This window comes from Canis lupus, chromosome 16 (assembly GCF_048164855.1).
Source record: "Canis lupus baileyi chromosome 16, mCanLup2.hap1, whole genome shotgun sequence".
In the NCBI taxonomy this organism is placed as follows: domain Eukaryota; kingdom Metazoa; phylum Chordata; class Mammalia; order Carnivora; family Canidae; genus Canis; species Canis lupus.
Window position 1 is genome coordinate 16035124 of NC_132853.1, and position 26146 is coordinate 16061269.

Consider the following 26146-nt stretch of genomic DNA (forward strand, 5'->3'; position numbering starts at 1 on the left):
AAATGTTCAACACAGCTACTGAGAATGTGCAAATCTTTGTTGTCTGTCTGGCCTAGTTCAAATGCCACTTGTTCCCCATCCTTTCCCCTACCTTCCTCCTCCCTCCCAACAAACTCTCCTGCAGCACACAGTGGAATCAATTCATTCATCATCTGAGTGCCTCAGATCCTTTATGGATACTTAACATTTACAATAATTTTTTTGTGAGTGTGTTTTCTGGTTGGACCATGACATCCTAAAAGGCATTCACTGTGACCTACTGGCATCGAGGGCAGAATAATATAGTAGGTGCTCAATACATGTTTATTAAGTTGAATTTTAAAATCAATCATGGCACACACACACATGCACACTCTGTCTTTGCTCTCAGGATAGACAGGCAACAAACACATCAGCCACAGTAGTTACAACTGAGCCAGCATTTCAACTGCAGACCTTCTGTCAAACAATATAATTCAGTTTTGCAATCCTCACATTAAAAAAAAAACACAAGTTAAGCCTAGGAAATGAGACAGGAAAATGTTTTAACTTGCCATGCCATCAATTTTGTAAAATTGTAGTATGTTACTCATATATATATATATATGTATGTATGTGTGTGTATATATGTATATGTTATTCATATTACTCATACATATATGTATACATGTATTTATATATATATAATTCATATATATATATGTGTGTGTGTAATTTCATCCACCTCAGAACCCTCCATATATTTTTCTATTTAAGAAAGACACTTTTCAGAGCACCTGGGTGGCTCAGTGGTTGAGCATCAGCCTTTGGTTCAGGGCATGATCTCAGGGTTCTGGGACTGAGTCCCACATTGGGCTCCCTGCAGGGAGCCTGGTTCTCCCTCTGCCTATGTCTCTGCCTCTCTCTGTGTATATCTCATAAATAAATAAAATCTTTATTTTTTTAAAGATTTTATTTATTTATTCATGAGAGACACAGAGAGAGAGAGAGAGAGAGAGAGAGACACAGGCAGAGGGAGAAGCAGGCTCCACAGAGTCCAACGTGGGACTTGATCCTGGGTCTCCAGGATCACGCCCTGGGCCGAAGGCGGTACTAAACCGCTGAGCCACCCAGGCTGCCCTAAACAAAATCTTAAAAAAAAAAAAAAAAAGAAAGAAAGGCATTTTTCAATGATTGTCTTTGAATTAACTATATTTTTAGATTACTTCAGATATTTGTAAACACTATAATTTTCTCTTCTGAAATAATTGCTAAATCATTGTCTTTTTCTTTCTTTCTTTTTTTTTTTTTTTTTTTTTAAGATTTATCCATTTATTCATGAGAGGCACAGACACAGTTATTTCTCTAAGCACTGAAAACCCAGTGGCAGATGAGACACATGGTCCTCAAGGAACTTACTCTGAGAAGTGGCAGGTTGAGGACACAGTGGAAGAACAACTAACAAAGAAAGAAGATTTCAAGGAAGGACAGGTGTGTTGAAGAGGGAGAAGCAGGCCCCCCTACAGGAATCCGACGCGGGACTCCATCCCAGATCCTGAGACCACGACCTGAGCTGAAGGCAGCCGCCCAACCGCTGAGCCACCCAGGTGTCCTGCTAAATCACTGTCTTTTGACCATGCTGTTCAGGAACTAGAACAAATTTTAATATCCACTTTATTCAATCAACAACTACTATACTGGAGATGTGGGGATAAAAAATGTAATTCCTACTCTCAAGGAGTTTATACTCTAATAAGGTAAATAGGATAATAAACAGTAAGAACATTGAGATATGATAAAGATATGTAGAGAATGTCGTGGGAGCCCAGAGAGCCCATCGCCAACACTGGCTTTTTGTTTGTTTGGTAGGAAGAGAGAAAGAGAGAATGGAGGCCCACAAATTCATCTTGAAGATCACAACCTTACAAGCTACTATTTAGGCCAGGGTCTTTTAAAATAATAGCAATAAGAATAGCGAGTACTTTAAAAATGCTCTTTTTTTCTTTTTTTTAAATGCTCTTTTTTCAAATCCATCCTCAATCACAAATAATTCTCACTTTCCAGCCACACAGACCTTCTCTTCTCGTGCCTGAAGACAACCTGTATCTGAACCATTACTCTGAATTACTGTGACAGTTACAGTCCCAGCTCTATTAGTCAGCATTTCGTTAATTCATTCCTTCTATCATTCAACAAATATTTATTGAGCGTCTCCCATCTACCAGGTATTCCTCTAAGCACTGAAAACCCAATTGCAGATGAGACACACATGGTCCTCAGGAACTTATTCTGAGAAGTGGCAGTTTGGGGATACAGTGGAAGAACAACTAACAAAGAAAGAGAGAAGATTTCAGGGAAGGACAGGTGTGTTGGAGGAATTGAGCAGGGTGGTGGGAGTAAGGGAGATGGTCGTAGATGGTTTCCTGAGAAAGAATACATGAACTGGGGCCTGGAGGATGAAGAAGAGTCAGAATTTTTAGATCTGGAGTAAGAAGGATTTCAAGTAGAGACAACAAATAGAAGATCCTGATGCAGAAAAAAACTTCAGTGTTCTAAAGGACTTAAAAGGAAGGCAGTGGATGGCAGGGTAGTATGGCAGAGGGGGGGTGGGGGGGTGGCAGTGCTAATCATCTGGAGAAGGAGGCAGGTGCCAGAGTTTGGAGGGTCTTAAAGGCTTGGTGAAATCACAGGATTTTGTTCAAAGGGCAATGAGAAGCCACTGAAGGGTTTTAAACAAGGGACTGGTGAATGGTTTACATGCTATGTGGTGGGGGTTGGACAGAGGCAGGAAGGAAAGAGCCAGCTGGGAAGGGTGCTATAGTCTAGGTGAGAAATGGGGCAGGTCTGAAGCAGGTGGCCAGCTGTAGTGGGAAGAAGTAAAGTGACGGGATTTATAGGAAGATAGGACCTGCAGGACTCACACTGATGGACCGGATGTGGATAATGTAGAAAGAATCAAGGATTACTCTTTGGTTTCAGTTTGAAAAGCCACTGAATTACTCCCTTAAACTAAGTAGGGAAGACAAGAGAAGGAACAAGTTTGACAGACCGGTGTGTGTAGCGGTGGTGGGATCAGAAATCAAGAGATCTATTTCAATAGGCTAGGGGTGCACAGCCTCCTTGATGTCCAGTGGGGATATCAACCTGGACATCTAAGCCTGGAGCATGGAGGAAAGGTGCAGGCTAGAGATTTAAATTTAGAAGTCAAAAATAAATAAGCAAGCAAGTAAGTAAGTCATCAGCTTATAGATGATGCTGAAGTCTGTAGGACTAGAAATCACCCAGCAAGACAGTATAGACAACAAAAAAGAGAAAACTACACAGGTTGAGCCCTTAGTCACTCCAATGGTCAGAAGTCTAGAAGAAAAGAAAAAGGGAGAAAAGATGTGGCCTCCTTGTTGCAGCAGCGACATGAGAGAAAATGAGGGACTGTGGTGTCAGACGCCAAACAAGAGTTGGAAGAAGGAGGAAAAGATATTATGTCTTAAGCTCTTGAAAATTTGTGTAAATCAGGGGCACCTGGGTGGCTCAGTTGGTTAAGCGTCCAACTCTTGATTTCGGTTCAGATCATGATCCTGGGTTGTGAGATCAAGTTCTGTGTCAGGCTCTGGGCTCAGCACGGAGGCTGCCTGTCCCTCTCCTTTGTTCCTACCACCTGCTTGCCTGTGCTCTTTCTCTCTGAAATATTCAAATATATAAATAAAGTCTAAAAACAGAAAAAAAAAACATACACAACATTTATGTAAATTAGGATAGAGAATTGTCACTGCATTTGACAACAGGGAAGTTGCTGATGACTTCATGAGAGCAGTTTGAGTGGGGTCAAGGGGATGGGAGTGCACAGCGATGATACCATCAAGTGGAGATGAGTGTAGGGCAGAGGCCAGCATACAGTGTGGCCTGTGGGCCACATCCAGTGTGCCACCTGTGTTTATAAGTAATGATTGGAACACACCAATCCCATTCATTTAGGTATTATATATGGCTACCTTCACCACACAACAGCAGGTAAAGTCTAAAGTACTTCCTATCTGGCCCTTAGCAGGAAAAGTCCGTTGACCTCCCGTGTAGATTATTTTTTTCAGAAAGTGTTTGCTATGAGAAGAAAAATGGGGCAATAGAAGGAGTGAAGGGAGGACGTTTTGAAGATAAGCAATGCCTGCATGTGGCTAATGTGGGAATAATTCAACAGAAGAGAATTGATTTGGGAGGCTAGGGGGATGGTGGTAATGAGACAATTATAGAAGAGAAGGACTTTTTCACAATGTTATTAGATTGTTTAGTGTATAAGTATTAGCTCTTGGGATGCCTGGGTGGTTCAGTTAATTGTGCATCCAACTTGGTCCTGGCTCAGGTCATGATCTCAAGGTATGGGATCAAGCCCTCATGTCAGGATCTGTGTTGGGCTGAGCATGGAGCCTACTTGGGATTCTCTCTCTTCTCCCTCTTCTCCTCCCCTCTGCTCACACACATGCACGTGCTCTCTCTCAAAAAAATAAAAATAAAATAAAATAAAATAAAAAAATAAACAGTATTAGCTCTCAAACAGGGCTGTAAGTCTCCTTTAGAGCATAGACCAAGGGCATGACCAGCATTCTTATATCCCCTATAGTTCAGGCAATCACCCATTTTGGTTGCCAGAAGGACAGGTCCAGTTTAGGACTACTGTCTCGGTATAATTATTAATAGCTCCTTCTCACTCTGAAAAGGGACTCTGGTGATTGACCATACAGTTACATCACCTACAGCATCTAGCCAAAGCTAGAGTACGGCTGGAACTTGACAAATACTTGCCAACTGATTAAAACTATCACAGGGCATTTCTCAGAAGAGTAGCAGTGCTGAGACCATTGCCATGAGTGAGGTGTGTTGACTGGTGGCCCTGCCTTTCTCTAACCTCAGGCATACCTATCAGCAGTGGTTCAAAAATACAGTATCCTGCTTTCTGTAATTGTTATCTATTTGGCTAACATGGAGTCTCATGCCCATGATACTGAAAGGGGTTGGTAAATTCTTTTTTTTTTTTTTTAAGATTTTACTTATTTATTCATGAGAGAGAGAGAGAGAGAGAGAGAAAGAGAGAGAGGCAGAGGCACAGGCAGAGGGAGAAGCAGGCTCCATGCAGGGAGCCCGATGTGGGACTCGATCCCGGGTCTCCAGGATCACACCCTGGGCTGAAGGCGGCACTACACCGCTGAGCCACCCGGGCTGCCTGAGGTTGGTAAATTCTAAACCCTTTGGAGTCTTCTAAAAAAAAAAAAAGTCAGGTCATGGGGTAAAAAAAGTACTACCTGAAAGGCAATCGCCCACCAGAAAGGACTGACTTTTTGGAGTGCAGTTTGCACCAAATTCTTTGATGTTATTGGTCATGTCATGCATAGTGATGCTTTGATGGGATCATAAGCACCATCTTCTAGCCAAATACCCTAAGACACATGACATTCAGCTAAGAAAGGCAGAAAGGACCAAGTTCTATATTCAGATGTAAGGTCTGAAGAAGTGTGCATGATCCCTTCTCAGGGAGTTTCTACCTGAAGTCCTTATTCTCAATCTGGCATCCTACTAGATCCATCTCTGCCAAAGGTACCACGTTTTTCTTCCAGCAAACAAATAAGACTCACACAATCTTACATTTCACAGTCTTAAAGAAAGATAAATTGTTTGCCAGATTTTTTTTTTCAGATTGGAATACTTCTGCCTGTTATAACAATGTACCAAAGTTGAGGAAATTTAACACAATTCATTTTCCAGAGTCAAAAGGGTTCTTCAGAAGCCTCATTCCATTAAGCAAGTCCATTCTCAACACACACCCCAATGTTTGATATCTAATCTCTACTAATCAATTACCCAGGAAGAAGAGTGTTTTGTAATTTGGAAGAATCATTAAAAACTTACAAAAGGTTAAGATTTTATTTTTAACTAATACTAAAATACTTTTACTACCTGGCTAATGAGAAAATGTGCTGAAAGAAAGATTCTGGCACTGTCCCTAGACACTCTTTAAAATAAATGTGGCTACTTTCCCATTCCAAGCTGTATGAGGATTAAAAACAGAAGTATCACCCAAAAATATCTGCTTTCAATCTACCCTTACCAGAATTTCTAGACTGAGCACAGGAGTGTGGCTAAGCCTGCATTCAAGGGTGTTAGTTCTCTTTAGACACTCTAATTCTACAACTGGGAGAGGCAAAGCAACCCACTGAGCTAGCTTAGAAGACTAAGTGAACCAATTAGGCTATCTCTGGTTTTTTGTGTACCATTAACTGTAACCATTATTCTTAATTTTCCTTGCTTCCTGAAGTAGACCCTGAATAGAATACCAAAGGCCCATTAGGTCACGAGCACAGAAAATAAGCAGCATGGAACCTGGCACCACAGACTCTACTGCCTTTTTCTTTTATCTTTTAAATTTTTCTCTCCAGAACTATTATTTGCCACCTGTGTATACAGAGGAGATCTGAGTGAATGGAAATGTGGAAATGCTTTAAGAAATTAATATCCCTTTTGGCTCTTAGATTCATGTAATTTTGTAGTTTGCTCTATTAGAGAATTATATCACCTTTATCCTGTGAGTCCACAGGCAGCCTTTAAGAGATGTGAGACTGAGGGATGCCTGGGTGGCTCAGTGGATGAGCATCTGCCTTTGGCCCAAGGCGTGATCCTGGGGTCCCAGAATCAAGTCTCACATTGGGCTCCGTGCATGGAGCCTGCTTCTCTCTCTGCCTATGTCTCTGCCTCTCTCAATATCTCTCTCTCTGTATGTTTCTCATGAATAAATAAATAAAATCTTAAAAAAAAGAGAGAGAAAGAGAGAGATGAGACTAAGATCCCATTTGTCACCACTGCAGAAAGGAGGAAAAGGTTAATTATTTTCAGAAGAACTGGTATGGCTTTATGTTCCTCGAAAAAATAAGGTGCTAATATTCAAGGTTCCTGGGAAGAAAATTGTGTTTTCCCACTATTCTGTTATCATTTCTGTTGTCCAACTTTATGTTCGTCTGCCAGTTCCTTTCCTATTGTTTGGAAAAGGAATGCATCATATTAGTAAAAAAGCAAGGGTTTTTTGAACCAGCAGCCTGGGATTTGAGTGTTGGCCTTGCCACTTACTGTGTGATCTCTATCAAGCCACTTTACATCTAGGAGGCAGGGGCTCACCATTTCTAGAACAGGAGCTCCTACCTCAAAGACATTTTTTTTTCAAAAACATTTTGTTAGGAAGGAATACACAACTTATTCGTGAACACCTCTGGAACTATTAACCCAGTTCTCTCCTTCTGGGAATCTTTCTCTCATCGTGTTCTTAGAGAGTCTGCTGTCTCAGAAGCAGGCCTGGTCCAAGCTGGGCCAAAGAGTTTTCTTGTGACTTTCCAGAATAAATTGGCAAAAAGAGGTCATCTCTCTCTGGTGGGAGCCCAAGATGAGAAGCTTAGTTAGAGAGCAGCAAGTTTCCCCAGTAAGGGGAGGAAGCTGGTCTCCACATAGGGATGACAAAGCCAATACAGGCAGACAGACAAATACAGAAAACTTTGGAGCATTATTCCAATCCTGAGCTTGAACTGTTTGACAAGCTCAGCTGACACTACTCTTCCACAGTCTAACTTCACCTTCTTCAAAACAAGACACAAGTGCCTTTCAAATAATCCCCCTTTTGGCCTAAGCCTGCTTGAACTGGGATTTTGTTTTCTGCATCTGAGAAAGTTCTGACAGAGGATGCAGCTCATAAAAAGGGGCTCACTAGGGCAGCTCAGCAGTTTAGCGCCGCCTTCAGCTCGGTGTGATCCTGGAGACCTGAGATCGAGTCCCATGTCCAGCTCCCTGCATGGAGCCTGCTTCTCCCTCTGCCTGTGTCTCTGCCTGTGTCTCTCTCCTCTCTGTGTTTCTCATGAATACATAAATAAAATCTTTAAAAAAGGGGGAGGGCTCACTAAATGGCCATTATTAATACTATTCCCAGATCTCCCCAATGGAGTATGATACTTCATGTGTGACTATTCCTTCAATAGCCAAATGTTGTCGACCACCCTTTAGAGTTTGTAAGTAAGCTGTTTAAGTTCAACATCTACAGGCATACGCAGAAGAATGGCTCACGGATCAGGAAAACTATACCTTTGAACTACACTGTAATTGAGACATTGTCCAGGAAAAAAAAAAGTTTCAATCTTTTGTTCACTTTTTCAATAAAATAAGCCTATTATATATACTATGCTAGATACTTAAAAGAAAAGATCATTAGATGTAGACATGTCTTTAAAGAGTTTGTAAGGAGCACATGAAAAAATGCTCCACAGCACTTACCATCGGGGAAATACAAATCAAAGTTACAATGAAATACCACCTCATACCAGTGAGAATGGCAAAAATTAACAAGACAGGAAACAACAAATGTTGGAGAGGATGTGAAGAAAGGGAAACCCTCTTGCACTGTTGGTGGGAATGCCAACTGGTACAGCCACTCTGGAAAAGAGTGTGGAGGTTCCTCAAGAAGTTAAAAATAGAGCTACCCTATGACCCAGCAATTGCACTACTGGGTATTTACCCCAAAGATACTTATGTAGTATGTAGTATGTAATGCCAGAACACCTGCACCCCATTGTTCATAGCAGCAATGTCCACAATAGCCAAACTGTGGAAGGAGCCACGATGTCCTTCGACAGATGAATAAAGAAGATACTACACAGACATATAGTATATATATCTATAAATAGACATAAAGTATATATATACTATATATATAGTATAAAAAAAAGAGAGAGGAGACTGAGATCCCATTTGTCACCACTGCAGAAAGGAGGAAAAGGTTAATTATTTTCAGAAAAAAAAAATATATATATATAATGGATATTACTCAGCCATCAGAAAAGACGAATACCCGCCATTTGCTTCGACGTGGATAGAACTGGAGAGGTTTTTTTTTTTTTAAAGATTTTATTTATTTATTCATGAGAGACAGAGAGAGAGGCAGAGACACAGGCAGAGGGAGAAGCAGGCCCAATGCAGGGAGCCCGACGTGAGACTCGATCCCCGGTCTCCAGGATCAGCCCTGGGCCAAAGGCGGCGCTAAACCGCTGAGCCACCCAGGCTGCCCTAGAACTGGAGAGTATTATGCTGAATGAAATAAGGCAATCGGAGAAGGGCAATCATCATATGGTTTCACTCATATGCAGAATATAAGAAATAGTGAAAGGGATTATAGGGAAAGGGGGGGAACCGAGTAGGAAAAATCAGAGAGGGAGACAAACCATGAGAGACTCCTAACTCTGGGAAACAAAGGGTTGTGGAAGATGGGGTGACTGGGTGATGTGCACTAAGGAGGACATTTGATGGGATGAGCACTGGGTGTATATGTTGGCAAACTGAATTTAAATGAAAACATATAATAAAAAAATGGAAGAGTTTGTAAGGAATACATGTAAGAAACAGAAATAACTGTAAGATAATAACACAAAGAGAGTAAGAGTGAAGAATGCCAGAATCACTTGGAAACCACTAGACATCTATCAGAGGTAGAAAGCTAAGGGTAAGTATCCCTCATTAATGGAATGTCCCTTGTTTTTGAGTCTGTCTGCCACCTGGCATCATGAAGAGCTGTTGCTATGGAAAAAGGGCATCCTCAGCTGGAGGAGAGATGCTTTAAGAAGCCTCAACAATAATAACAACGCAGCCCATTCCCCATAATGGCGCCAAACAGCAGCAGAGACTACAAGAATCTCACAGCTATGGATGGCTGCATGTGTACAGTTTCCCTGTAGAACACTGGGTACCTTCTCAGTCTGGCAGTCATTGTCAAATGCCAGATGGCCACCCATGAGATGAGAATCACTGGTGTTAACAATAATTCCTCCAGTGCTCATTCAGAAACCTTAAGTACAAAGGGGGTTTATTTAAAGCACAGATTTTTTTTTTAAATTTTTATTTACTTATGATAGTCACACAGAGAGAGAGGCAGAGACACAGGCAGAGGGAGAAGCAGGCTCCATGTACCGGGAGCCCGACGTGGGATTTGATCCCGGGTCTCCAGGATCGCGCCCTGGGCCAAAGGCAGACGCCAAACCGCTGCGCCACCCAGGGATCCCTAAAGCACAGATTTTTTTCCAAGTTTGTGAACCAAAAGAATGTAAAGGGCAAAAGGAATAATTCTCACCTTCTTTGTTAAAATGCTCTGTTCCACCTAAGTCACTTTTATTTATAATTTCTGCAAACCACATTCACTGAAAACATGAACCAAAGAGTTCATTTTTATTGTTTTTAGGAGACAAGCCAGAAGTTAAAATCACAAGATGAGACTGGGACACAAATTCAGCAGTGCCCAAACAAGACTAAACATTTACATTTTAAAGTTCTGCTTATATCTGTTATCACCCATAACTTAAAATACATTTGCCCTGAAATAGCTGGGAGTGATAAATGCATTCGAGCAGAGCTCCCTCTGCACAAATGTAACCCTGGGGGATGAGTGCGTCGAAAGCAAGAAAGCAATAACCCCAAATGGCAACAAAAAGGAAGTGTTTAAACAAAAATCTCAGCTGAATAAAAGCTAAATAAAAGGTACAGAAATTCAAGATTTTAGGAAATAGGGCAAACTTCAAGGTACAATTTGTCAAAGTTTAACAAAGGATTGTTTCCCACAAACAGCTAGGACTCCCTGGTTGCCTATATGGCCTAATTCACATCTTCGTGAAGATCAAGTAATATTTACAACAACATTTCGTAGAATGTAAGATAAACATACTTACGTTGTAATGAAACATTAGCATTATAGATCCAGACAAATGACTCAAAACGTACCTTCCGCCAAAGCAACTCAAACATGTCTTTGCTTACAGTGAATCAATCAAGAAAGACATATTAGTCTTGTGACAGTACATTCTTCATTCCAGAGATCTGGGTAACTACAGGGCTGAAATGTTTTGGAACCTAACCACAAAATGCTAATCCAGTCACCAGAAATCTCCAAAGATCAGACTCTCCAACTAGTCCATGAAGAAAAAGCATGTAGCACTTGGTCTACCATAAATGATATTACCATATGAGTAACAGTTGGCTATCTGTCCCCACTATCCTTAGGAGATTGAGAACAAGAAAAGTTCAAAAGTATGACAAGTAGACAAATTTACCTGTCAGTAAGTACATCTCCAGAAGAAATGTCCCCCTTCTGGTTGGAGGTCATTGTGAGAGTCCCACTCATATAGTTTGCCTAACATCTGTATTCTAGGTATCACATACAATACCTAGAGATGAACACAGCATCTGTTCAGACTTTACAATGTAACATGGAAACAAGAGTCAGAAATCCTGGCCTGTGAGCCAATACATGAAGGGAGGTAAGTTTCTTATATGTTTTAATCCCGATGACTGTAGAACACCAAACCAAAGCAGATTACAAAATACCATTATCTCTAGTTTGCAAAATTAATCTCCTTCTAGAGGAGACCTCAGAGTCCAAATTACAGGAAAGGAAATTTTATAGCTATATTACAGACTTACAAGGATTTATAAATGGAAAGGATGACAGGGCAACCACAGCACTGAACTCATGCTGTTCTAAATTTCTGTATTTCCATGTATGAAAAAAGGAAGAGGAAAAAGGAGGTCAAGTTCTTACATGAAGACAGAGTTTCAAATTTCCATCCATTGTTTAAACATATCTGAATGACTTATTGTGTCAAGGACCTGGAACCCAGAAAGCTTTGCTCTGTCAGCAATTTTTCTCATGTGCAACCTCAAAGTAAGGATAGAATTTTCCTTCCCAAATCACTAACTACTAGCAGTCAAAGCAAGAGCAACCTGGGTAACAGCCAGAGCAGCTACAGTAGTGATGAACAGCATTTTCCTCTTTAGATGTAGAGACTCCAGTTTAAACTTGTGACTGCCTTTAACATGGAAACAAGCAGATGGCAAAAGTTATACTTGACCTTCTTGCTTGGCTCCTGAAGACTGCCAATTTATATGGAGATGGCTCAGAATAATAATAAACTTCAGTGTTCCTTCCTGGCACACCATTTTCCAAAACCATTTTCAGTAGTCATGTTGCACACAAGTGGGACTTGATGTGTTTCTAAGGGGAGGGAAGAAAGAGTCCAACTGCTAGACTTGCTAGCTCAAAGAAATCATCTGGGAGGTTTTCCTGGTTGGAGGGGACAGCATCACTGCTAGTAGGTCCTGAACACAAAAATTTATGTGACCCTAAAGCTAGCCTGAAACATATAGCCTATATGGATTAAATGAAGAGAAAATAATATATGCTTGTCTAGTGGAAAAATAAATCTATTAAAGTTCAGAACAACATGGGGAAAATGTTTCCAAAGGGATTAGATATTGAAATGATTAAAAATTATCATATGATTCAGCAATTCAATGCGTAGGTATATACTAAAAGTAATTGAGAGGAGGGACTCAAACAGATACTTGTATGTCAATGTTCACTGCAGCACTGTTCATAACATCCAAAAGGTGGAAATAACCCGAGCGCCCATGAACAGATACACAAAATGTGGTATATGCAATATTATTCATGTTGCAAAAAAGGAATGAAGTTTAATATGAATGAAAATCCCTGATTAAAATGCCAGAATTCAACAATACATTAAAAGTACATAGTGATGCAGCAGGTAGGATTAAATATTAAGAAACAAAACCAAAAAGCTAAGATAATTGATGAGATAGAAAAGCCATATGATCATATCAGTAGAAGCTGAAAAGTCGTGATAAATTTCAATATCTGTTTTCTGGCAAACATTGCTTAGTGAACCAAGGTCATGAGGCTAACTCCTTAACAGCCACAGAATCTGGAAACAAGTAAATGTCACAATTTGTGTCTCTTTGCTTAATTCACTGGTATTATCCTCAAAGCCTAGAATAGTAACCTACACACAAATACACTAATCAGAGTCACTGTCATTAAAATCGTTAAAGAAAAAATTGCCTGAGATCACTACTTATTTAACACTGAAATACTACCCAGAGCATTTCTAAAGCTTTTTATCTCAGGGTCCCTTCATATTCTTAGAAATTAGTGAGGGCCCCAAACAGATTTTGTTTTTGTGGATTGTACCTACTGATATATATATACCATATTGGAAATTAATGCTGAGAAGCTTAAAAACCATTTATCTATTAATCCATTTAAAGATAACAAGCTCATTATGTGTTAACATAAATACCATTTTTATGAAAAATAACTCTATTCCCCCCAAACAAAACAAATTTCTTGAAAACAGTGGCACTGTTTCTGTGCCTTTGTAATTATCTTCAGTGTCTACTCCAAAAGAGGGTAGCTGGACTCTCATGTATGCTTCTGTATTGACTCTGCTGTGGTATGCTGTTGTGGTTGAAAAATATGATGAAATCCTGGCATCACACAGATGAGTAGTTAGAAAAGAAAGAAATACTTCAATACCTTTTTCAGGTGCTTGTTGATAATCTTGAAACTATATTAAAACTTGAGAAGCGGTAGATTCTTTTTTTTTTAAGATTTTATTTATTTATTTGGATGAGAGGAGAGAGAGCATGAACAGGAGGAGAGGCAGATGTAGAGGCAGACTTCCTCGCTGACAGGAAGCCGGACGTGGGGTTCGATCCCAGGATCCAGGGTTCATGACCTGGGCTGAAGGCAGACGCTTAACTGACTGAGCTACCCAGGCATCCCTGAAAAGTGGTAGATTCTTAAAGATTAGCTGCAATGTGGAATCTAAAATCTTATTAATGAACTTATCATAATACTTTAAAAGCCACTGGTCAGCTGTGTTTTTGCCTAGGATATAGAAAGCCGGAAAAAGCATTGCTCTTCTACTAACGATGAGAAAAAAATAAACTGAAAAATCATAACTTTTCTTGAACCCATCAGAGAGCTGCAGGCAACCAAATCTCCTGAAATCCAAGGAGAGATAGGCTCCCCATGGAGAGTAGGGGACACCCAGGGACCACCTCCTACATAGCAGAGCTATTCAAGCAGACAAGAAGGAATCAACTAAAACTTCTAACAAATTACTAGTGGCTAAGCGCTGGGCTAGTGCATCAGTTGGTACTGGGAGCTGCGTGCACAGAGCAGTTTGCAGCCACTCTCAGGCTCTTTCCCAAGAGCTCTGCTGTGTGCTTATGAGAAAAACTGCAGAGCGGGAAACTGGAAAGAGCCTCCTCTCGTGGTGCAAAGACGGTGGAGGAGATTAGTGGGCACTGGAGGAAAGGTGTGAAGCCCTGAGAACCACTGCTCAAATTCATCTCTCAGAAGCCTTAAACCCCGGGGGTGAGGGGCAACCCTGGCCAACGTATGACGCACGTCTTAAGGACAAGACAAGAGAAGAGCCTCTGGCACCTCTGATGAAACAGCAGATATGGGATCCCTGGGTGGCGCAGCGGTTTGGCGCCTGCCTTTGGCCCAGGGCGCGATCCTGGAGACCCGGGATCGAATCCCACATCGGGCTCCCGGTGCATGGAGCCTGCTTCTCCCTCTGCCTGTGTCTCTGCGCCTCTCTCTCTCTGTGTGACTATCATAAATAATAAATAAAAAAAATTAAAAATAAATAAATCTTAAAAAAAAAAAAAAAAAAGAAACAGCAGATATTCTGGGCCACAGGGAAGCTGTGTGGCAATTTTCATTCAGACAACGGCACTGTGAGGGACAACAGGGAGGCTTTCAGAGCAAGTAAACCTACAGTTGCTTTGAAGCAAGGCAAGTTGGGATGGAAAGGAGTGGAGCTGATGGAGAAGCCCCAGGAACATGACGAATGCCCGGCCACAGAGCATTAGGATATTCCAGTGGGTGACATCATAATCCACAGCAGCAGATTGGCCATTTTGCTAAGCACACTGAGCCCCACCACCTTCAAGTAAGTATGACTATCTTCTTACCACAGATGAAGAACCTGAGGCTCAGAGCAGCTAAGTAACTTGTCCAAAATCATACCCAGTGGCAGAGCCAAGATTTCAATTCAAAGCTCAAGTTTTTTCACTTGACCCAGGCTGACATCCAATGTTATATCTGTGACGATGTCCAATTGTCCTAATCCTTAGAGGGGATATACAAATAAATGCTCAGGCCTCCCCTGTCCATAGAGGAGAGAGAAGACAGCTAGTGAAATTCCTTACAGGATATCTGAAAATCGGAGATTTTATTTCCTTTTTTTAAAGATTTTATTTTTTCATGAGAGGCAGAGGGAGAAGCAGGCTCCCCATGGAGCAGGGAGTCTGACATGGGGCTTGATCTCAGGACTCTGTGATCATGACCTGAGCCAAAGGCAGTTGCTTAACTAACTGAGCCACCCAGGCATCCCATAATCAGAGACTTTTAGAAGACAAGTGGCAACGGGGTTCTAATATGCAGCGGACAAGTTACTCTGCCAAAAAGTGTTATTTAGGCCCATGTGCAAGAAACAGGATGAAGCAATCAATAAGACTGACCCAGTCATTACAAGTCCTTGCCTCAACTATAGTCAGTCATGCCCCACAAGTAGGCTCCACAAGTCATGTTCAGATTCAACTTGTCAAATAATGGCAAACCGACTTTGACCTCTGTGCCAGAGGTCTGAAATCCTCATTGGGGAATGGTGGGGAGGTTCAATCAAAACCAGGGACCCTGGGACACCTGGGTGGCTGAGTGGTTGGGTGTTTGCCTTTCACTCAGGGCGTGATCCCCGAGTCCCAGGACTGAGTCCCACATCTGGCCTCCTGCATGGAGCTTGTTTCTCCCTCTGCCTGTGTCTCTGCCTCCCTTTGTGTGTATTTCTCATGAATAAATAAAATCTTAAGAAAAAAAAAAAAAAACCAGGGACCCTGTTCCCTACAAAGGCTGTAGGAAAGGCACAAGCCCTGAGCCCCCTCATAACCTGACTCTGGCACTGCCCCTCAAGTGGTCATAGCACTTCTTGCACTCTCTGGTCATTTAAGGTCTTGGCGATTCCTAAAGTGGAGTGTTGTCTGGGGACGCTTTGAAAAATAAAATTAAAAAAAGGTAAAAGAGGGATCCCTGGGTGGCGCAGCAGTTTAGCGCCTGCCTTTGGCCCAGGGCGCGATCCTGGAGACCCGGGATCAAGTCCCACATCGGTCTCCCGGTGCATGGAGCCTGCTTCTCCCTCTGCCTATGTCTCTGCCTCTCTCTCTCTCTCTCTCTGTGATTATCATAAATAAATAAATAAATAAAATAAAATAAAATAAAATAAAATGAAATAAAGGTAAAAGAAACAAAAAAATGCCTAACCATTCTTGGTCACTAATGGAAAAAATTTGAGCATATGCTTTTAAAGCTCAATTGCTTTAGATTTAGTATGTTTCAGCAGGAGGAAGCAAGAGACAGTACCTCCTCCCCTTTCTTTGCAAAGTATTTATAGTCTCTTTAATATTAATGCCTTATTTTCTTCCATCAATGGGCTTCATTTTCCTCCCAAAGAGAGGATGAGAATAAATTTGATGTGATGGAGGGGAAAAATTCAAACCATCCTGCTAGAGAACTGACAAATACAAATTCATAACCCTACATGATGAAGATCAATGTTATTTTTTTTAATAGATTTTATTTATTTATTCATGAGAGACAGAGACAGAGACACAGGCAGAAGGAGAAGCAGGCTCCATGCAGGGAGCCCGATGTGGGACTCAATCCCAGGTCTCCAGGATCATGCCCTGGACTGAGGGTGGCGCTAACCCGCTGAGCCACCTGGGCTGCCCAAAGATCACTGTTATACTGTGAACTCCCACCTTTTACCTAGTTCAGGGTGTTGGGGAGCACAGTTATTTTTGTTCTAACGCCTAAATTAGATGATAAGCTAATTTTGAGGATGAAAGCATAGAACACTTTCTCTTTGGAAGGCAACAAGCTTTACTGATTGAGTTAATAAATCTTTATATCTCCAGGAAAAGAGACGGCAAGTATGATTAGTCCCCTTTTCTGAGGAAAATGGAGACATGGAAAATTTAAGAAACATGGTGCTGGACAGATACCAAGGACAGGGAGATAATCTTTGTTTTCTGGGCCTGGCACTTTTTACCAAAATGAGGATAAGGAAGAGAAGAAAAAAGCCTCTCATAATACACCACATGGCTCTGAACCCATCCTGTTCAACCTTTTCGCCTACAATGTGAAAGAAGACATAGAAGGCATGCCTGACAAGTCTGCTAATGATAAAATGGGGAGGTCATCAAGATTCCAAAAGGCCTCAACTGAGACAATCAAGCAAAACTAGCAAGATAAAACTGGGGGGAGAACAGAAATTCCAGCATTTGATCTCAAAAGAATCTCTTAAACAAACAGAGGAGGAAAAAGTTGAAAAGCAGTTCATATGAAAAAAGACCTGGGCAGATGTTGCAAACTGTTGGCACGGATATGTTTTGATTGGCCTTAGCAGTATTTGTGAAAAACCCTAAGCCAACATCTAAAAATTTGGAGAGTCACATAAAAATCCGGATTTCCGGCTTCTCTTGAAAAACTGATAGATCTGGCATCTCCGGATCTGCATTCAGACATGACAACAGTTGGCTGGAACTGGGTTGCGCTGTCCCCTTTAGACAGGGCATTCACTTGCCCACTGGATACATGCATATGTAGATGCACACTAGCCTGCTGAAACCATTTAGGTCACTTTCTTAGCTCTGTGGGCATCTGTTTGGAACTCCTGACCTGAGGATTTCAGAGAACTGCCAACTTAGCAGAAGCCAACATCGTGATACAGCTGCCAAAAATTTCACCCAGTCCAAGGTAATGGAAGAACACTGTCTGAACCAGTGGTCCTTAACTTTTGAAGAGTCATGGACTCTTTAGAGAATTTAGAAAAATCAATGAGTATTTTCTAAAAAAAAAAAAAAAAAAAAGTCTATTCATACAAAAATGAGTCATTAACTTCAGGAATTATAATAATGAGGGATGCCTGGGTGGCTCAGTGGTTGAGCGTCTACCTTCAGTTCAGGGCGTGATCTCAGGGTCCTGGGATTGAGTCCCGCATCCGGCTCCCTACAGGGAGCCTGCTTCTCCCTCTGCCGTATCTCTGCCTCTCTGTGTTTCTCATGAATAAATAAATAAAATATTTTTAAAAAAGAATTATAATAATGAATTTCAGTCCCCCTGAGCCCCTTGTTCCCATGTGAATGAACAGCCCCCATGTACAACAAGGAGGTAAATGTCCCACTCTACATCCAACACAGTAGGTCTACTCCTGGTAGAGTAGATTTTAAGAATCTACTTAAATGATGGTGGTGACAAACTACAAGATGTCACCATTTTAAGAATTTTAAGAATGATGGTGACAAACTACAAGGCAACCAGGATGATAAAGGGTCTGGAAATCAGATCATAAAGCTGAAGAAACTAAGAATGGCTAGCCTAGAAAAAGGAACACTAAGAAAGGAACATAATATCCATTTAAAATTTTAGAAACTATAATAAGGAAAAGGAATTAGGCTTACACTCATCCAGCTGGCAGAAGGAAGAGCAATGAGAAGTTACAATGAGGTCTATTTTACTATTTCAGTTCAGTCTAAGAAAGAAGTTTCTTACAATTAAAGCTGTTCAAAACTGGAAGACACTGAGACTGTCCTGCAGAACAACAAAATAGCAAGCTGCCCGTAACTGTGACTGTCCGAACAGAAGCAGGTCAATGAAACGTCAGAGATGTCATAGAAAGGATTCTTGAAGGGACGCCTGGATGGCTCAGCGGTTGAGTGTCTGCCTTTGGCTCAGGGCATGGTCCTGGGATCTAGTCCCACATCAGGCTTCCGGCGAGGAGCCTACTTCTCCCTCTGCCTGTGTCCCAGCCTCTCTCTGTGTATCGCTCATGAATAAATAAATAAAATCTTAAAAAAAGAAAAGAAAAGATTCTTGAACTGGGTGCAACATTGTACTACAGATACTTGATGCAAGAGTTAACACTGTAGCCAAGCTCCACTCCAGAGACAGAAGCCCAGTAGCTCATCCTCTTGGTGTTTCTCAGTGAGCTTACTGGGAATTGGTCAAGCTTTGGCCACTCTGACATTTCACATGTCAGCTTTTTCTTTTTCCAACCCACTCCTCTATTCACCTCTTTCTACTCACAGTCAAGCCGTCTGTTTTAATTCTCAGGAAGCTACGTAAGGTTCATAGCATATCAGATCATGTATTAGTTGAATTGACTCATCCACAAAGTTTGAAACATGTGGGCATTTAATTAAAGCTTTTGCCTGATGATTTCAGCAGAAGAAAATGGGGAGAATTCTGTGCTGTATTAACTTTGTATGAGCATCACAGTCTGGTTAGAAGAGGTCACAGACTAAATCAGTTCAAGTCTGCCACGTAGGAGGTGGTCAACAATCAGAGGCTCTCCAAAACGCAGAGCAGAGTGCTAACCGGGCAGCTAGTATTTCAGAAATCTCAAAAACCTAAACAAGGTGCCTTATGGGGTCTTTAATTTCTAAATCATTGCCTCCTCAGAAATACTTTTGTAGTGAGAAACACTGTTTTTCAAAAAGTTCTGCTAAAAATACCTTTTAAGACACCACGAATGGGAAGTAAACATTCCTCCCTTATTTACAGATTATAAGTTAGCACATCAGTTCTGGTTGAATACAATCAAGATGAAATTTATAAAACGAAAATTTCCTTTGGTCCATAATTATGTTCTCCTCCTGAGTGCTCCTCAGAAGATTAGGAAACAAGTTCTGAAGGCAGACTTTTACTCTATTCCAAGGAAGAGGGGAATCTGGGGCCTCTTGACCTATAAAACTCAGTATTTTGGAACATCCATAACTCTCCCAAGTCTGCCAGTCAAATAAGAGTCTCTCTTCAGCAAACCATCAGCCAGCCAGGGCTGGACAGCAAGACTTTTACCCCAGGAGTTGACAAGGAGGGGACCCAAAAGCTCCCTGGGAAAAAAAAAATCTCTACTTCAGCTTGCATTACAAACTGCTGGAAAAGACAGATGGAGGGGATGACAGGAAAAGCAATTATTTCTACTGGGCTTCCTTTCTGTCTGGATTCTAAGGAGACGAACACAAAATTCCACCACAGATTGAAATGCTATCTAAACATTCTTAAATATGTGGTCTTGCTCTCTGAAATATGACCTGCCCTGCTGCAGCAACCTGTAACCTATTAATATGTGAAGGTGGGGAAGCCCGACATTCCCACAGGCTGTCTAATTTGGGGCCCGACTCTCCAATACCGCTAGTTTGTGACCACAGGTTAAAACAAACAACGAACTAAAAGATACATAGCTACATATCATGACCCAACAAAAAGTCCTGACAAATCATTCACATCATTTTCACATTCTGGGAATTTTAAAAACCTGAGACTCTTCTATGTATTTTCATGAGCCATGGTAAGTGTAAGCTGAATCACACAAAATAGTTGTGCTATTATTTCAAATGGCAGTCATTTGGAACTAGTCACACACAAATCAAGCTCTCAACAGCTATATGGGGACATATGCTAATCAAATTGATGTTTTATGGTAAAAGGTTTTTGTTTATTTACAATAAATAAAGTTTGACACAGATCAAATATTCAATACAGCTGAATAAAATGTTACTGTGCATGAACTATGTGTTGAGATGAATACAAAGATGAGGAAGATTCAGTTCTTGCCTCAAGGAACTTATAAGCCAGTCAAAGGGACAAGATGTGTGCACTAGTAAGTCAAAGGAGACCACAAAACCCAAATGGAAAGTATAAGCATGGGCCTGGGATTTTGTGGGCAGAAAGGACATACATCTGAGATATCAGGATGAATCTGCTCATCTGTAGAACAAGAATTGTGGACCAGGTGAGTTCCAAGTCCCTTCTAGGTCTAAAATTCTGATTCTTTTTGTATATCCAGGTGAGCTAAACAGAAAATTTCATAGAGGAAGTAGTATTTGAGCTAGGCCTTAGGTAAGATTTTGAGGTGAAGTTACTGTAAGAAAAAAAGGAGAGAGAGCATTTCAGGCAAAAAGAAGTACATGGGTTCAGAAAGCACAGGGCATGCTTCTAGAGTACTAAGTCTGCTGTTTGGATTGATCTTAGCAGGAAGCAAAATTGCAAAGGCAGACTGAGGCCTTGAATGCCAAGCAAAGGAATTTGTATTTAATTCAGTAGACAGAGGCCACTGAGGTTTCTAAAGAGGTAGATGACAGGGCCAGACACAAAGAAGGTAAGCTAAAGGGCAGAAGGGGGCTGGAGTGTTTGCAGGCTACCTTGTTCCTCTTTATTACCTGCAAGGGCCCCATGTACACAGGCCTCACCTGTGAAGTGATGCTTCACGGGAGAAACCTGAATGACAAAAACAAAGCAATAAGAATTAAGATCCAGGCAGGGATCAGGAAATTGGGTCAGCTCTAGAAAACTAATATACAGAAAACTATACAGAAATACTGGCAATAACAAGGAAGAAGGTAGACACAAACAGGACAATGGAAGACAATTATTAGGATGAAAAGGATGTCATACAATGTAGGCAAAAACAGAGACATAGATAAAACTAAAAATGTAAGAAAAAAGAGACTCATAATACCTGTAAGCTACTAGCAGAGGAGGCAGGAGTATGAGAGATTAGGACATTTGTACATAGGCTGACACCTCCCATCCCCTGCAAATTTGGACAGCACAATGTATATTTTAAGAAATGAGCTGTACTACAAAATGTCAAAGAGGACAATTAACAGAACTGAGGCTACTACTGCCTGAGTCCGTACTGAAAAGGCAGAACAGATACCACACGAGAGGAAAGCTACGAAAGGTGTCTTTGGCACCTCTGTTGTAACAGCAATTTCTGAAATACGGCGCCTAAACAGAATAGAATCCAAATAAAAAGGAAAATGGTTAGCAGAGAATATCTGGCCCTCAGTCATGCAAGAATCCCTCCACCCCAGACACTCTTTTCTCCCTTTGTTCCCTTAGGGGGATCTAACCTCCTAAGTTAGATCCAAAAAGAACTACAAAACTGGGATCCCTGGGTGGCGCAGCGGTTTAGCGCCTGCCTTTGGCCCAGGGCGCGATCCTGGAGACCCGGAATCGAATCCCACGTTGGGCTCCCGGTACATGGAGCCTGCTTCTCCCTCTGCCTATGTCTCTGCCTCTCTCTCTCTCTCTCTCTGTCTCTCCTCTCTCTGTGTGACTATCATAAAAAAAAAAAAAAAAAAAGGAACTACAAAACTTTGAAATGAATGTATGTTTGCCGCTGAGGAGAAAGACCAGGAAACGTTGGCTTTCTCACTTGGGCCTGGGTGCGCTGTGCTACCATACACTCCTGGTTCCACGGACGCTGAGTGAGAGCTCACTGCTGGTCTGGGCAGCCTACTTCTGGTATTAGTAGGACAGGTCATGAACATTTCCTACTGCGTGTGGAGCACATCAGCAAGAAAGTGCTCTCCACAAGCAGGAAGATCAACACTTTGGATCATGAAGAAATCAGGAGAGTGTGATTAACATGGACGAATAAGTCACTTACTTGCCTGCCATCCTGCCCCACGTTTGTTTGACCTCTTACAACAGTTCGAATATTGTCATCCAGTCTCCTAGTGAAAAAGGTAAATGTTAAGAATCATTAAAACAATCTCCATTCTAGGGTGACCCAAAGAAAAAAAGATACCCATCAACTTCTGCAGGTTGCACCCACTTGTCCGGAAAACGAAACAAGTTTGAATGACAGAAGGAAGATGGAGACCTCAGACCCTAGCTGAGGCAGCAACAGTAGTGTAAGAAGCCAAGCCCAGCAGAGACTGATGAGTGGTCTTTGTTTTTTTAAAAAGGCTATTATTACTTAATATTCAGAGCTGTCCAAATGGGCCAAGGTAAAGTTTAGTATTTCGCAATGGAGAAAACCAGGAATGATGTTGCTGGAACTTTATGGGAACAAGTCAGCGAATTCAAATTATCCCCCATGAAACCCTCAATAATGTCCTCAGAAATCTTAAAGAGCTAAGAAGCCAGAGTGCTATATGAAATCAGTGCTTCACCCCCTGGGCCCTGATTGGGCAAGCTGTGTGGGGCATGGGTCTGTGATCTCAGGCTCCAACAGGGACCATTCAGTGGCACCTCTGCCAGAGAAATTTAGATCAATTTCATTTTTCATTTAAAGAATCTTTTAAATGTATGTTGAGAGAAAGCTGAAAATAACCTGTTTGTGATGATTTGGAGATCATTAGGGAATTCCCATTTTCTGGGCAAATCCTGGACAACTTAGTAGTCTCCACTAGAACTGCTATAGCTGAAGTCCACTAAAACAACAAGAGGCCCTAACTAAACAATAAATTCATGGCAAAGGTCTTCACTGAAAGACCCAAAGCTGGTAAGGGAAAAAGAAATAATCTCCTGATTCAAAATGAAGGCTTCTCCCCATCAAAGCCAACCAAAAATGGGGACGCCTGGGTGGCTCAGTGGTTGAGCATCTGCCTTCGCCTCAGGGCATGATCCCAGGATCCCAGATGGAGTCCCATATCGGGCTCCCTGCAGGGAGCCTGCTTCTCTTTCTGCTTATGTCTCTGCCTCTTTTGGTGTCTTAAATGAATAAATAAATAAATACTTAAAAAAAAAAGAATTGGGATCCCTGGGTGGCGCAGCGGTTTGGCGCCTGCCTTTGGCCCAGGGCGCGATCCTGGAGACCCAGGATCGAATCCCACGTCAGGCTCCCGGTGCATGGAGCCTGCTTCTCCCTCTGCCTGTGTCTCTGCCTCTCTCTCTCTCACTGTGTGCCTATCATAAATAAATAAAAAACTTAAAAAAAAATAAAAAAATAAAAAAAGAATCAACCAAAATGAAAAAAAAAAAACAAAAACAACCAACAACTATATTTGAAGTAATGACACCAACCATTATAATATTAATTACAGTGAACAGACATTGACCACCTGGACAGCCATATGCCAAAACTGGAAATCCAGCCACACTACTGGGCAGGAAGGACACTTGATGTTTAACTCTGACAAGTGCACCCTAGATTAATCACAATATTTAATCTTGGGTCACCACAAATGCCAACCAGCAGATCTGACCATACTGTTAGCTGTTGTGTTGGCCAAGGGATACATGTATATGCCCATCCTTGTATCTAAGCCTTAGAGGTACAAAAAATGGTAAATCTGCTAAGGAATTAAAACCATTAAAAATACAATAGAAATGCTTTTGCCCTCTTTTATAATCAACCATTTTGAATAGCCTGCTAAAGCTTCCTTTCCTTTTCATAAATGATTGAAGACTGACCAAAGAATTGAATTCTTTGCCATGAGGTTTATAATGAAATCCACATAAAAGGATTATTTAAAAAAAAAACTGTCATAAACAGCAAACTTGATATTTTGGTGTTCTAACAGATAAATGTGATCCAGAACATGATAAACTAAATCAACAGTATATTTTTCATTAATTATTAATAATCTTATGGTGTTACTTACCTTATTTTCAGTCTAATTTTGTTCACGACTTCATCTATGTTTGCCAGAGACTACAGTAAAGAAGAAAAGTGACAGCTATTATTTCACTTTCTAGAATTCCTCTTTTATAGGGAAATGAGCTATCAAGGCTATTTGACATCTCAAAAAATGTAATCATAGCGTGATACAATTTTATTTTAAAAAGTATAAGGATGCCTGGGTGGTTCAGTTCATTAAGCATCCACCTCTTGATTTCAGCTCAGGTCATGATTTAATAAGGGTCATGAGATCCAGCCCCACATCTGTACTCTGCATTTGTGGCTCAATTGTTTTACTGGAACACAGTCACGCCCACTCATTTACATATTATCCACAGCTCCCTTTGAGGTACAAATGCAAAGTTGAAAAGTTGCAATGAGACAGAATGGTTCACAATGCCTAAGTTATTTACTATCCAGCCCTTTATAGAAAGTTCTCTGACCTCTGGTATATAGGATTGTGACAAATTCACACAACAAAATACATCAACAAAAATGAATGATTACAACACACAAAAATAGGAATAAATCTTACTAACATAATATTACACCAAAGAAACCAAGACACAAGAGTGTATATTGTATGACTCCATTTATATAGTTCAAAAATGAATGAGACTATTCTCTCATGTTAGAAGCCAGCAGGATAGTGGTTATCTCTGACGAAGAGAGTTAACTGTGAGGAGGCAAGAAGGGTCCATCTAAAGAGAGGGACACCTGGGTGGCTCAGTCAGTTAAGGGTCTGTCTGCCTTCAGCTCAATCATCATCATAGGGCCATGGGATTGAGCTCCACATTGAGCTCCCTGCTCAGGGGAGTCTTCTTCTCCCTCTGCCTGCCCCCAGTTGTGCTCATGCTTTCTCTCTCTGTCTCTCAAATAAATAAATCTTTAAAATCTCAAAAAAAAAAAAAAAAAAAAAAGACAATGACAAAAACATGGACTATATTCAACCTGAGCCGGCAGAAAATGCGAGGAAATGGTGCCCCCTAGTGGAATAGAGATTGTATAATTTTATAGCACCATTTTAACTCAAGTAGTCAAAATATAATTTTTTAACTCCTCTTTCCCTTTCCCTTCACAGATATTTTACCTGACAAAGAAGCAGGGGAGATGCAAGAGGAATTGTGCTTATAAACTGCTATCAGCAACTTATGGTGGCAGGGGGAGGAGGAGGCCAGAAGCCTGCCAAGAACCAGGTCACAAGTGTTTGAGATGTCAGACCAGACCATCTCCATTCCGTCTACTGTTCTGCCAAAGCCAATGATTATTCAGAATTTTCAGAAATCCAGACTGAGATGAAGATGAATCTCAGAAAAAAAGAAGTTATTTTAATTGAGGAATCAGCTGTCAAGTCACTCTGAAATCAGCCTGGGTATAAATGTTAAACAGGAGCAGAGTCTGTCAGAGAACCTAGATTTGGCACAGCTCTGCCACTACAAACCTGCTATATGTACAGGGGGCAAGCTGTTTAGCTTTTCTGAAGTTATATTTCCTCATGTGTAAATAGGACATAACAGTTCCTACCCTATCTCTGCTGGAACCCATTCCTTTAAATATATATATATATTTTTTGGTATTTTAAATCAATTATTTAAAAAATATTAACATTTGGAGAATCTGGGTGAACGGTAGTGAATTTGTTGTATTATTCTTATATGTTTTCCTAAAATGCATTATTATACCAAAATTTTAAAATAGTAATCTATTTGAAATTGGTAAAACAGGGTCATGACCAAAAATTCAAATAGTGCAAAAGGATAAACAGCGAAAAGCAAGGCTGCTTCTCCCTGTCCTGCCCGTCTCCCTTAATCCTTTCTCCACAGAGGCAATGGCTCTGAGCTGGT

At 41.0% G+C, this 26146-nt stretch overlaps 1 protein-coding gene and 2 long non-coding RNA genes across 7 annotated transcripts in view; 1 reads left to right on the top strand and 2 right to left on the bottom strand.

The window, feature by feature from the left end:
* The window catches only part of VPS53 (VPS53 subunit of GARP complex), a 143651-nt gene that overhangs the window by 108507 nt on the left and 8998 nt on the right, over positions 1–26146 (bottom strand). For 2 of the 5 annotated variants that reach the window (XM_072779130.1, XM_072779127.1), the window contains exons 3-4: positions 24286–24335; positions 22344–22410 (exon numbers count right to left, since the gene is read on the bottom strand). The exons of 1 other annotated variant lie outside the window; for it this stretch is intronic. In XM_072779130.1, the coding sequence (XP_072635231.1) occupies positions 22344–22410; positions 24286–24335 (117 nt within the window). Of the gene's footprint in view, positions 1–18348; positions 18370–21108; positions 21167–22343; positions 22411–24285; positions 24336–26146 lie in introns of those variants that run through there. 2 more of the 5 variants (XM_072779131.1, XM_072779132.1) reach the window with 2 other exon arrangements.
* On the bottom strand, positions 13416–17751 carry LOC140606166 (uncharacterized). Its single transcript, XR_012008555.1, has 2 exons — positions 14610–17751; positions 13416–13602 (listed from the first exon to the last, which is right to left on the bottom strand). It is a non-coding gene; the product is annotated as an uncharacterized lncRNA (long non-coding RNA).
* Positions 14721–25885, top strand: LOC140606164 (uncharacterized). The gene is made up of 2 exons (XR_012008553.1): positions 14721–14783; positions 25384–25885. It is a non-coding gene; the product is annotated as an uncharacterized lncRNA (long non-coding RNA).